Genomic DNA, 14,305 nt, shown 5'->3' on the forward strand with positions numbered 1-14,305 from the left:
TATAAGCATGTAATGGTAGAAAACCAGAAGCCTGTTTCAATTTCGATTCAAAGGAACCACAGTTTTAAGAGTCTTGGGTCTCTAGTGGAAGTCTTCAGAAATGGAGACGGATCCAAGCTTTGCTATTTAATAGATGTGTGACTAAATAATTAGATGTTCTGATCCTCAGTTTCCTCACCTGTGAAGTAGGTATAATCTTACTTTGCAGAACTCAACGGAAAAAAATACAGGCAAGGTTTAATCAAGATTTTCTGTAACTCCCAGCTAACTCTTTTCTAATTTAGACTTTACAAGAGTTCATTCTTGAAACTCCCACAGTGCTTCTGAAAGACAGCAAATATTGAACATTTGATATGTGACAATTACTGATAATCCGTGTGTGTGTGTGTGATTCATTTATTTTGGCTTAAATCTTAAGTTTGGAGCTTCTAGTAGCTAAGTAGAAGAAGCAGACTTTAAAAATAGGATTGAATTGAGAACACAGTAGTAAGTGCTCAGTAGATATACTTATTTAATAAGTGAGTGAATAAACAGAAGAGGTACTAATGGACTTGTTTCTATACTTCTGTGGTGCTGGAGAAGAAATCCACACACGGGCCCTCCTTTGATGATGTCCACTGAGCAAATGCAGCCACTGGAGCTCTCAGAAGACAGACTGGACAAGCTTGACCCTCGTTGTGGCCACTTAGGTAAATGCTCCAGTGTGAATGTCAATGGTGAAAGTCAGAAAGGGGGCATCTCTGCCATTCAGTTTGCAAGCAAGTCAGAGGGAGGCACCCTGAAACCTGATAGTTTGTGACTTTTGATGACAGCCAACACCAGATGGACGGGCAATAGCCATGGGTCTGTGGGGTCTGCCATGTAAATATTAGCTGAAGCACTGTAGAGAAGTTCATTAGAAATAAAAAAAGAGGGGAAAGGCATTGTCCTCTCTTTTGGGTCTGACAGAGTCCCAGGCAGAGCATTTTTGAGGCAATAAATGGAATGTGACATTATAGCTTGTTTCCAGTACTTCCCGGCACACTTACACCCCATGTGCAGTGCCAATAAAATATTTCAAATATCTCTCTTTGCCTATCAAGACAGAATTTTAAATAGCCTTTTTCTGCTTTATTGTCAATCTGTTTCCTTTCCAGAACTGACTTTTTGCATAACATTTGTAATGAAAATACCAGAAACATTTCTGCCTCTACCCATTTCTAAAAATGAGACACTCAGACTTTTGATGGATGGGCCTTTTGCATATTCATAGCCTTTGTTTATGCCTCGCCTGGTTATGACTCCCCTTGCCTCTCCCCTCTCCCCATTTACCATCAAGATATTTTATATTCAGGATTTCTCCAAAAATGGGAAAAAAGGCAATTGAAGTAAAAGTCAAAATTGAAGGAAATGTCTTGCTCTTTATACGGTGCCCTGAATCACTTCTTGGGGTTGAACGGTGACACATGGCTGGTCCATAGCCAGCCTGTACTTCCAGAGACCCCACAGCTGGGCAGCACCCATTCTGAGCCACTTTAATTAATTCAACAAATGTCTATGGTATGTATAATATGGGGGGAAATGAACTGTGCTCTGTGGTAATAAATTTTTAAAATTACATTTTCCGCCCGGCATTAAGATACATAGACTCAAGAGCCTGGGTTTAATCCTGATGCCATAACCTGCCAGCAGGGAAATCTTCAGCCTTTTAGCTGGCCTTCTAAACCTCAGTTTCCTCATCTGCAAGTTCGGGATAATTGTACCTTTCCTCGTGGGCATGGTGTGAGAACTAAATGAGATAATATATTCAGGATGGTGTGAATATTTAACATCTGGTAAAACACAGGCATTGACGAATCAGGAAAGGTGTTGGTCCAACCCACACACTAAAATGAGGTGAAATCACCTAGTACATAAGTAGTACTCAATAAAGCCCCCTTCTCATCTCCTTTTTTTGCATGCATGTAAACATAAAATCATATAGTCCAATGCCTTACACATAGTACAATTTCAATCAATGCTTATTAAATTGAAATGATTGGATGAAATTATTAAAATCTCCTAGATAAAGGGAACTATTTATTACTATTAAATATGGCTGAAGAATGATGCTGCTGGTTTTTTGGTTATATATTATGATTTTCTGATGAGGCAGGCATAATGATATACAGTTACTAAATATTTCTGATAGTCAGTTCCTCACACGTATTGGGTTTTCTAAAACAAAGGATCATCCAGATATAACATCCAATAGACCATAAGTAACTTGGAAGCAAGGGCCATTTCTTACTTTTCTTTTTAGTCCTAGCTCAATGCCGGCATATACAGTAGAGGTTTAATCAATGTTTGTTGAATAAATAAATGAATGAATGACACAGGTTATGTCTAGACCCACAAAAGTGAAGTGAAAAGGTTTGGCACATTTAATCCACAATATTTTAAAGAAAGTGACCTGAATATTTTCATAAACAAAAGAAAGAGAAAGAGAGGGAGGGAGGGAGGGATTAAAAAAATCCAATTACTCTCTGAATTTCCCCAACATCATTCATAGTTGTAAATCTAGCTGGACAGTATCCAGGCCATAGTGAGTTTCCAGAGAGACAAATAGCTTCACTGCCTTGCACCTTCTTTGAATCCTAACAGGATAGCTCCTTATCCATAATATGTTTGAGTTCATTCATTCAAGCATACATTCAACAAATATTTATTCATTGTTGCTAAGGAGATAAAACACAGGACACCTGTCATAAAAGAAGGCCAAGAAGATATGCATAAGTAATCATTAGATCACCCTTTAAAGGTGTTAACATGAGTAAAAATGCTGTGGATACTTAGAAAATGAGAAAGGACACCCAGGACTAGGGTTAATAAGAAAAGACAATGATGGGGTGGGAGTGGGAGGGTTGGCTTTCCTCTGAGCCTTGGGGAAAGTATTGGGGGTAAGCAATGGCCAGAGTGAACACTTTTGAGGATATGAAATATATCAAGTGTATAAAATGCTTTACCATCCTTAACAAATTTAGTTATCTCTCTCTCTTCCTTTCTCTCTCTTTCTCTCTCTTCTCTCTCTCTCTCTCACACACACACACCGATTTAATATTATCCTCACCTTAAAATTTGAGAGAATATTAAAGTTCCTAGAAATTAAGTCCGCCCCCCAAAAAAAAGGAAAAAAAAAGAAATTATGGCCTACGTTCTCAGAACTAACAAGAAACTGAGTCAGGATTTGAACTTAGATCAGTCTAACTCTACTTATTTATCCATTCAGCAAGCATTTATTGGTGGGAGAGGCAATTAAGAATAACGTTATCAAAAGGATATATAATCTTTAATCTCCAAAAAGGTTCTATCTAAAGCAGGAGATAAATCATTATGGAATGAACAAATGCTAGAACAGTGACAGAGGAGCTCAAAGGACAGCAACATAAACCAAAGCACAGAGGAGTAAAATGGAACAGAGAGAATACTTTAATGGGCAAGGGGTGATCAGATCAAATTAATTACATACAATGACATCTGATGGACATGATGTAGAATCCAGGCTTCAAAAGCTCTGGTGAGGTAATGCAGGGGACTGAGGAAAATAAAGAGATGAATAAGAAGATGTGAGGACCTGGGGTTAGGATGGGCAAATAGAATTGCAAAGCCAGGGGGCAGGGTAAAGACCAATGCTGATATACACACTACTATATATAAAATAGATAATCAACAAGGACCTACTACTGTATAGCACAGGGAACTCTACTCACTACTCTGTAATAATCTATATGGGGAAAGAATCTGAAAAAGAATAGATACATGTATATGTATAACTGAATCACTTTGCTGGACACCTGAAACTAACACAACATTGTAAATCAACTATACTCCAATATAAAATAAAAATTTTTTAGAAAGACCAATGATGCAGTGTAAGTGTGAATCACTGGTGTGACTTGGCCAGTCATAGAAATGAAGGCAGTGAGGAACAGACTGAGAACCCAACTACAAAACCAAAGAGAGCCTAAGGCACCATACCGGCCCTTGGGCTCTCCAAAGAGAATAAGGCTTGAGCAAAGGAAATTGGGAAGGAGCATTTGACACCTGTTCTCCCATCAGAAATGTAACTTAAACCCACTCTGTGCCTTGCTTAACTATATTTTAAAATTCCTCTTTGCCTTGATTATCCATCCCATTTAAGCTCTCTCCATTTGGAATTTTACAGAATTGTAGTTTTATTACATGATTTATGCATGTAAAGTCTGCTGTAGAAGAGGCCACAATAAATAAACACTTTTCTTTTTCAGACCAAATGACTTCTACTCCTATCATCAGGTATAATTGGAATCCAACCAGTCCATGACTGGACACTTATGTAATATTCTTTTTTTCTTTGCGTCTTGTCAAAATCAGATGACCTTTCAGACCAGTTTATTAAGGACTGTGATCTCAAAAAGAAGCCAAGGAAAGGGAAAAATGTACAAGTCACCCTGAATGTTGAGTCAGACCAGAAAAAACCAAGGAGAAAAGATACACCGGCCCTGCACATCCCACCTTTCATACCAGGTAATGGACAATGAGGTCAGTTTGCACATCTGTAAAAGGGAACTGATTGCCTCTAGATCACATTGGTCTTACAAATTTTTCCTTAAATATCTGGAGGTTTTTAAATCATTGTTACAATCTCTACATTTGTCTTAGTTACGATAAGGCCAGCCATTATAACATATATATATATATATATAGTCCAAAATATTAGTGGATAACACAATACAAGTTTACTTTTCCCTCATCAGTGGAAGTTGGGGGTGGGAGAGGCAGGCTGTGCTCCAAACAGTCCCACAGGGACTCGAGTCGATGGACGTCAGCACTACAGGGTTTCTAAAGTCACTGCAGGCATCCAGTAGGCCCAGGGCAGACAGAGTGGAGAACTGGCAAGCCTGCAAGTGGCACACACACTTCCTTCCGTCACAACCCTCACCCGACTGCAAGGGAGGCAGAGAAATGCAGCCCAGCTGTGTGCCCAGAAGAGCAAAACAGTCTGGTGAACAGCTAACGAGTCTCTATAACAACCGTGCGTGTGGCATGTGACACTCTCTTGTTTCCAAACGTTTTATTTCCCTTACCCCTTCCCTCCAGGCCATTTATTTAATGTCCTCTCTATTCACAACCCACTCAGGGGGATACAAAACAAATAGAACACAGAGCATTCTGAAAAGGAACTTCCTTTCAGTTTTATAAGAAATAAGAGAAACACATAAACAGCTGAAATACACAGCAAGAAGTAACATCATAACGGAGGTCCTCAGATAAGGACCCTGGGAGCTCAGTGTGGGCAGTGAATTTGGACAGTTTTATAGAGGAGGCTGTTTTTAGAGAGTTTTCTCCATTCTACAGATGGAGAAAACTCTCACGCGTAGAAGAGAGGAGAGTAGGCAGGTAGGTGGAAGTAGAGGGCTAATTAAGTCAGTGAAGAGTGTAGCCCGTGGCTTATGGAACAGCAAAGGCCCCATCGCTCTAATGGGGGTGGACTTTGGCAGCAGACAGACCTGGGCTCCATTCCTCAGGCACAGGTCTTTGCCTCACTTTCCTCAGCGAGTGGACGGTGGTAGTAATATTAAATTGCTCAGGGTTTTGTGAGGCTAAAATGAAATCAGACATGTAAAATCCTTTGCACAAGTGATGTTCCCTAGTGTAGCCTCAGTAGATACTAATTCTTATTTTAAAGAAACTGCTTTGATTAAGATGTTTGAAAAGATCTATTGACTACCATCACCAGGTGTATGTGCAAATATGGATGCATGTATTTGACCCTGTTTCTCCCTCTGTTCCCCTAATTATGCAGGTGTGCTTTCAGAACAATTAATTAAAAGATACGATGTCCAAGAGAGACATCCAAAAGGCAAAATGAATCCAGCTCTTCATAATACTGACCTGGAACAGAAAAAGCCACGGAGAAAAGACACACCTGCCCTGCACGTGTCCCCCTTTGCAGCAGGTAAAAGAGCTGGTGCAGGGCATTTTCAGGGGGTGATGGAAACAGGTCAAGAGCCTTACCATCTGGAGGTGCCAGAGGCATGGCCTTTGTCCTGGCCCAGCAATCTGTGTCTCAAAGAAGTGCCCAGGGGTGGAGCAGCATTTACAGCTGCCTTTCAGGTTTACCTTCATTGGCCGCTCCCCTGGGGCTGACTTGGAGCTGGGTGAGGATCAGAGCATAACTCATGCTTCAGCAGAACTGGTCGAATTCACTGAGCCAATGAAATAGAAATGTCAGTGGGTCCTTGAAAAGAGTTTAAATACCCTCCTCCCCAGGCTTCCAGGAATCTTGCCTTCTATGGCTGACAGCTGAGTCTCTCAAGACACCTGGATATATTTACCAAATCCTCAAAGGAAGAGAAAGAGAGAGCGAAAGGGAGAGAAGCTGCAGAAATCATGATAGCTCTCTTAATATGTGTCAAATCAAACCAAAATATCTTGCTGAACTATGTGCACAACCCCACGTTATAGGGCAGGGCAGCCAGCATGTGAGGTATAGTCTTGTCCCTGAGAATTTTATGTACAAGTTGGGGAGAAAGACACATACAATCACAGTTAGAGTATAAGACGGAGTGTGTGTTTGTTTTCTATAGTAGTTGGGGGTGGGAGAATGGCAGAAGAGAAAATATGCTAATGTTTATTGACACCCTACTTAATGTTAGCTACTGAGTTTACATGTCTTGTGGATTTTCAAAAATCAGCTGAATAACACAATAACTATTATCTCACTTTACAGATAAAAGAAATTGAGAGAGAATTTAAGTAACTTAGCTACTCTAAAGTCTTCTGTTGATGAAATTGATGGATGGATGGCTGATGGGCTAATTGATGATGGGATGATTAGAACGATTGATGAATGGATCAAATTATGCTCACGTTCAAACACTGTCACATGACAGAGCTGAGGCTCCCGTCCAGGTCTGTCTCATCTGTGAGCAGTTTTTCATCGCACCATGCTATGGTTTAGACTGGTAGCATTTTAGCAATCCCGAAGGGACACTTGGGAGGAGATGAGATTTAGTCATTATTATAAAACTGTATTTTCCCATTATTGCATCCAATAACAAAATTGAAAGACGGCTCAGAACACATCATGAAAAGACAGTCAGGGGAGCAGACAGGGGTACTGACCTCTGAGAAGAGCCAGGCAAGGAGGAATGGAGCATGAGGAAGCACCTGTCTGGAGAAATGGACCAAGGACCAGTTGGGAGGATCTGAACCTGCCTCGGCCATGTTTCTCATAGGCTACATGCATCCCTTCCTACACTGACCCTTCAACCCACCACACGTTTCCTCCAAGCTCTGCCTCTGCCCCACTTCTAGTCACCTTTTAAGACTCAGCCAGCTTGAAGTCTCTGCCAACAGACCCCTCCAAGGCCAAAATGAATACTTTTTATTCTGAACTAACTCTGTATTAGAGCTGGGCATGCAAATACCAAGACTTGGCCCTCTCTTTTAGTATTGTCCTTATTGTTTTTGTTGCTGTTGTGGTAGCTGTTATTTAAATTGACTTACATCAAAGACTTTTTCGATGAAGTCATGAGAATTGGCCTGGGATTGCCCTGTGTTGCTGGTATTCACCTTGATATCTGGTCCACTCCCTCCTATATAGCCGTGCTCAATAAGTATCTGTTCATTAGATATTCCATTTGGCAATCATGGCTTAGCAGTTTCAGGTTCTCCATTAGGAGACTGATTATTTTCTGCTCATTCTTGTATTTGTTTTTATTGAAGTCCTTCTAGAGGAAGACTTAGTAGAGGAATAAAAATACTGACGGTCAGAGAGTTACCTTAGTACACAGCACTGAACATGGGCTTTGGAGTCAGACAGGTGTAGGTTTGATCTCTGGTTCTGCTCCATTCTAGCTTTGTGACCTTGGGAAACAGACCCTAAGAGCCTCCTTCCTTTCATCCATCTCTGAAAGGAGAACCATAAAATCTGTCTCTCAAGGTTGTTAACACAATTAAATAAAGTATATAAAGCACCTAGCACAGTTCCTGGCTTATTGAAAGTCCTCAATAAATGTTAGTTCACCTTTAACTCTTTTCAAACTTATATTCTTTTTTTTTAACATCTTTATTGGAGTATAATTGCTTTACAGTAGTGTATTAGTTTCTGCTTTATAACAAAGTGAATCAGCTATACATATACATGTATCCCCATATCTCCTCCCTCTTGCGTCTCCCTCCCACCCACCCTCCCTATCCCACCCCTCTAGGTGGTCACAAAGCACCAAGCTGATCTCCCTGTGCTATGCGGCTGCTTCCCACTAGCTATCTATTTCACGTTTGTAGTGTATATATGTCCATGCCACTCTCTCACTTCGTCCCAGCTTACCCTTCCCCCTCCCCGTGTCCTCAAGAACCTTATATTCTTTGAGATAAGTTAAATCATTTCTAAAGGTGAGAATTTTTCTAGTCACAGTATTTTACCTCTCCATAGAACCCTGCTGATTCAAGGAACTTCCTAAACTGTTAAGCTCTATTTCTCTGGGAATGAAGGCTGCTTACGTCCCAATATCGACATCCTAAGAGAGCAGCTTCCCGGACAAATAAAAAATGTTTATCAAACAGTGCAAAGTACACAAGAGTTGGAGCAGTGGCCTGTATACATTATGGAAGTCATTGAATCAGCAAATCTTTGGGTTGCAAGTATGTGCAATTATAGATAGTGTTCTATGATTCTAGCTTTCATTAGCATATTAGCTGAAGTACTTTATTTTTGAAGAGCCTTTTAGTATCTAAAGATTTGGCAGTAATCGAAATGCTAGTTAGGCTGATAAGAATAGAGCCTTCAGCAGAGGTTCAGAGAGACACACTGGTTCTAATAAGGGTTTGAGAGGAACTCACAGGAAAATGCACTCCAGAGACATCTCCTCTCATTAGCCCTTGGCAAGTGAAGGCTGGACAGGGATTCACTCTCTTCTTTAAATCTCTAGCTAACTACCTTCATTCCCTGAGGTTAATGAGCTTCTCTGACAGCTTCCAACCATCAGACAACTCCTCTGAGCAGTGAGGAGGCATCTCGGGCTTCCTTGCCAGCCCAAGCTTTGCTCTCAATGTGACCCACAGTTGCCAAGGCCAAGGAACTGCAGGGCAGGGAGCACTGGTTTGGGATTGGTCAGATCTGCATAGCCGAGACCTGCTTAAGAAGCAGTGGAGTCTTCAGTTGAGGTCTGTGGCAAAAGGAACTGGAGAAAGTAATGAATAATGAGGCTGCAAGCATTGAAGAGAAACTTCCTGAAAAATTGGCCTATGAGCTGTGAACACTTGGAGATCAAAGCTCAATATGGTGCTTGTAGAAAGGAGCCTGATGTGTCCTTTGAAAGTGACATCTCTTCTGTCCTGCCGGGAATAGAGCGCTCTCTCTGGTTTGGTTTACCAGAAGTGGTGGTGTCTTAGCCCTGGCTGCCTTAGATCTGCACACACCTGTAATGCAGGTGACTGGCTTTAGATGGTGCTCTGGCGGGGATCATGGCCTAAACAGCTTGCTGCAGGGCTAATTGACCCTTTAGAGACCTTGGACTAACAGCTTTGGCCTTAAAAACACATCAAGCTCTAAGAAGCAACCAAGTGCCCCTAAACTCTTCTACATAGAGAGTGGAAGGGAAAGAAGTGACATTTTTCTAAATCCTTACTATATTCCAAGTCTTGTGCTAGATGTTAGAATATCCTTTGAGAATCTCATAGTTTGGTAAGGAGACGGATGTCTTGTCCAGTGATTCCTACAATGTGTAAAGTACTTTAACAGAGGTTCATGTAAGGTGTGATTGAAGCATAAAAGAATGTTGGGCTAAATCTATCTTGGCGGAATCACCCCCTGTGGGAGATACAAATTATGCTTCCTCCAGTTTTACAGACGAATAAACTGAGGCTCAGACAGGTTACGTGACCTGCTCCAAGTTCAGTGGCCAATGAAGGGAAAGCTTTCTGGCTCTAGAGCACATTTCTCCAATAATACACCTCTGCTTATACAGGAAAATGTGAGGATCAGGACTGGGTTAAATCAGATAGACTAGTGTTTGTTAAATCTCATTCAAATGACCAAAGGCAATGATATGAAGCATCAGGGATAAGCACACAGTGATGACATATACATGCTACTGATTTAAGCCTCATCCTAAGCAATGATATCCATGAAATCAAGATTCTGATAAACTACCATATATTTTTCATTATAAGACATTAAAATGAATGCTTAATTATACTAATATAAATTCTAGTTCACCTCCACTTGAAAGTATCTCCTGTGTCCCTGTGGAAAACCTAGCCCACTTTGGGAAGGGCTGACCTTGTGATTTAACAGCCTCCTCCCTTCCCTGAACCCAGGCTTTTTTTTTTTTTTTTTTTTTTGGCCCAGATGCTTGTACAACTAGGTGTCAAGGATACTTAAAATAACCAGAAAGTTGACTAGGATCTGGGAATTTAAAGGCTCCTGTCCACATTGAACCCACCCAAATTTGGTGTAATGTGAAGAAATATCAAGGATGGAAGGATTGTTTGCTTGGGGGTCTCAGCATAGCTAACTCTACGTTCTTCTATCAAGATAGCCTTAATTCTAAATTAAAATCCAAACCTCTGTGCAACTGGTATAAGAGAAAATATCTCCCACTCTGCTTCATAAGTGATTTATGCAAAAGCCTTATTTTCAGCCAGACTCTTGAAATTGTTTTTCTCCTCCAATAAATATCAGCTAATTGGTAAAGAACCCATATGAACAGACTAGGGACTGAATCAAATGAATAATCATTAAGATCAACACATAGTTTTCATCAATTTGCCACTGTTGAATGGAGTCCAGTGTTGTAGAAAGGCCTCTCGTGGTGCACAGCTTTCCTCCCTCAAGTTTAGATCTTTATGAAATGCTTCATGAACAGAAAGGTCTCTAATTCTGAGAAGGGTGGGGAGTGATTCAAGGCAGTGGTGGGCAAACAAAGCTGACTGACTGGAGTGGGATGACAGAAACCATGGAGGACTGGCCCTGAATCACAGCTCCCTTTCCTTTTATTAAAACAACCGATTTCACAATTCACAGGATGAGCAGAACCATCCAGACCTCCTTGGATAGTTTTTTCTGGGCTGATCAGTCCAGAAAATGGTGCTCAGGTTTCTGAATTCCACAGACTAGTAAACTTTTAAAAACAAGATATTGTGAGCCTAACACCGGGATAGCAACTTCGAATTTTTCCTAGTAAGAATACTGACAAAACAACCATCTAACACCCCTAAAATTTCATAAAAGAAAGGATATTTTAATCCCCAAAATAAGAAAAAGAATCATCTCAAAATAAAGGACAGAATTGTAGCCATATAGCTGTATGAAAAAAATTCACCGCATTTTCCTTATTTTCTCGTTTTGCTCTAAACCACATAAAATTTATCATCTACCAGCACTGACATTCAGAAACAGCATGTTCAGAGTCTCAGCTCAATATTTTCCCCAGATGTTAGTAAAATATGTTTAGTTTGACTTCATGAGGCTTACCAGTTCTTTTCAAAGGGAAAATAAACTAGCAAATTGTGAAAGGAGAGGAAGAACTGAGTTGCTCATGGCTGTAGCACTGTGCTAAGAATTATTACATACTTCTCATCTAGTTGTCACAATAACCCTTAATATAAATATTAATGCCCTCATTTTACATATCAGAAAACTTAGGTCTGAAGGTGTTATCTGGCCCAACACAGATTAAGTGAGTGGCAAAATGAGTCCAAAGCGGTTAGGCTCCAAAATCCATATGCTTCCATCCTACTGCTGTAAGCTTAAACGTAGAATGTAGAGAAGGGGGTGAAAGTTGCCTCTGACTCCTAGGTTGAGCATCTCTTATAACCATAACGGTGTTCTCACTCAGCCACAGCTCCTCTGGGAAGGCCACATAAGGCCCCTCAGTTCCCTCTCTGTTGGCACCTTTAGCAGTTAGCTTTGCAGACATTCAAACGTTTCTGCGTCGCCATGCTCCTGTGTACTGTCTATGCTGTAAGGTCGTCTAATATTTTAATTAGAGGCACTTAATTGCAGATCTGTGCTTTGTTTTGCAGGTGTGACACTGCTCAGGGACGAGAGACCCAAAGTGATCATGGAAGATGATGAAAAAGATGGTGACAAATAGCTATTTAAAGATATTTCCCCTGAGACCACCTGTAAATAGGTTAGATTGGTTCCCTATGGCGACCTAGAAAAAGTAGACTTGTTTCTGCTCTCATTTTGTCATAGTCTGCCTTTAAGATCCAGACACATTTTCCCCAGGAGGCATACTATATCAGATTGCCAGTCACCTCTTTGTCTTCCTCTTCTTTTTTTGAATCTAGTTTCTATTCCCACTTCTTGAATTTTCATTGTCTGATGCAGTGGAAAGGAAGCAGATCATCCTAACTTGGGAGATAACAGGGAAAGCTTTAGTGCTCAGCATCTGCATCTTCTGGATCAATTCGTGGAACAAAGAGCATGGATCACATGGGAAGCCTTTACTTCTTGGCTTATGCTGCTGGGCGGGACTTGACTTCACATCATCCAAATACTAGTTCAGGTTGGGGCTCCCTGTTGCCAGTTAGGGAAATGAGAATGTTTGGGTTCTAACTCACTGATTGCTTTGGAGAACATGGTCTTTTATCTCTTTTATCCTTTCTTAAGAGTCCAAGTGTCTCTTGTGACATACCTAACTAAGACCCTTGTAACTGATACCCTAAAAGTGAATATGTGAGCTGGGGGAGTCAACCCAACCAACCATGCCTTGACTGAAAACAGCACAGGTAGAGGGTGCTGGTCTATCTGGGAAGCTTAGCAATATACCCTATTTATTTCTTAAAATGTTTCTTAACTATGTTGTCCTGAAATTTTGTGAGCTGTGTCACAAATGACCATTACTAATGATAGGTATAATACCAATGTTTGTGATGAATTTACTTTTTAAAAACTTAATTAAGATCAATGGAAGGCCATTCCTATACTTTTAGCAATCTCATTTATTTAGACCCCAATATGCTTTCTTGGATGCGAGGGAAAGATGTGGCATTAGCTAGTAAGCAGGAGTCTATGTATGACCCCTGCCCCAGCCTGCCGTCTGTGAGTGCCATGAGAAGGTTTTGCACGAGGGCCTCATCTATCAGGTGATGGACATGGGGAAAAACGAAAGCTGTCGTTCAAAGGTATAAAGGTGGATATTCAAACAGATCCTGCCTAAGTGATAATTTGGAAGCTCTGTATACACCCTGACTCCAATAGTTTGTTAATCCCTTCTGTCTTTCTGTCCTTCTCACAAATGTGGAAAAGATACAGGACCCTGCTGGTAATAAAGATGCTTCTGGTAATAAGATGCATTGCTATGTCTGGGTGCATTTCTCCTAAAAATACCCTATTTTACACTTATAAAGAGAAGAGGTTGCAAAAGAGACTCAAGGATTGTTTTGTTTGTTTTTGACCCACAGAGGTTTAAAAATGTTTGAATCAACATTAATATTTAATAATCTAATCAGGAGAATTTACATAAAATCCTAGATTTCCAGATTCTCTTGAGAAACCATCTCAAGGTCTGGCAACCTGAGCCTGATTTAGAAGCATGGCGACCATCAGCGGGCACTGAGCACCAGATGCCCTTTTAGGAGAAATATACATTCTCCAGCTCTCCATCTGCCCCACCTGGCGTATTTCACCCACTGACTTCACCCCCCAGCCTTCACGTTTGAGTTTGGAACCTCTGGTGAAAACCCATACGTTGTGTCCCTAATGATCTCTCCCTCTTTGATCCCACTCCACTTTTACTAGTGGTGGCCCCAATCACAGCTTTGGGAAGAGGGGAGCAAGATTGTGGCCAGGCTGCTGGTTGAAGCATAAGTGGTGAAACAGGCCACCATAAAGAAGCCAAATGCATTTACACGTATGTGGATAATAGGATTACATCACCACCAAGGGATTCTTAGTAAGAAAACACAGATGAACTCTCATTCTATCAGCTTTGCCGTACAAGCGTGGTGTACGTGCAGCCATGCCCACCGGTTGTGCTCAATAAACTCGCAGGTGCTCAGAAAAGCTCTCCTCATTTCTGATTCCTGGGGTGGGGTGGAAAGTAGACTGGCTGTTGAAGAGACAAAGGTCTTGGGTTCTTGCCCCAGCTGTGCAACACTGAGCAAGTCCCTGGATTTCTCTGAGTCTGTTTCTTTATCTTGAAAATGAGGTTAATAATCCCCACTTTGCCTTCATAGTCTGAGAATTAAGTGAGATAATATAAGGCAAAGGGTGTAGTAAGCTTAAAAGGCTTATTCGTCTGTAACAGGATTGTTTTAAGACATTTTCAGAGTGAGGAATGTGCCTTTTCTA

General features: G+C 40.9%; 1 protein-coding gene across 2 annotated transcripts; it reads left to right on the forward strand.

Moving 5' to 3' along the window:
• Nucleotides 1-607: 607 nt before the first annotated feature.
• On the forward strand, nt 608-12,101 carry PPP1R17 (protein phosphatase 1 regulatory subunit 17; the record flags this gene model as incomplete). 2 transcript variants are annotated; one of them, XM_081244233.1, is made up of 4 exons in its annotated part: nt 608-689; nt 4,372-4,524; nt 5,804-5,956; nt 12,031-12,101. In XM_081244233.1, the coding sequence occupies 4 exons, from the start codon at nt 608-610 to the stop codon at nt 12,099-12,101; spliced, it is 459 nt and encodes a 152-aa protein (XP_081100359.1). The 2 variants fall into 2 exon arrangements, with proteins under 2 accessions (XP_081100359.1, XP_081100360.1); XM_081244234.1 differs by lacking the exon at nt 4,372-4,524.
• Between the last annotated feature and the right edge of the window lie 2,204 nt (nt 12,102-14,305).

Source organism: Mesoplodon bidens, assembly GCF_964165515.1.
Source record: "Mesoplodon bidens genome assembly, chromosome: 9".
In the NCBI taxonomy this organism is placed as follows: Eukaryota; Metazoa; Chordata; class Mammalia; order Artiodactyla; family Ziphiidae; genus Mesoplodon; species Mesoplodon bidens.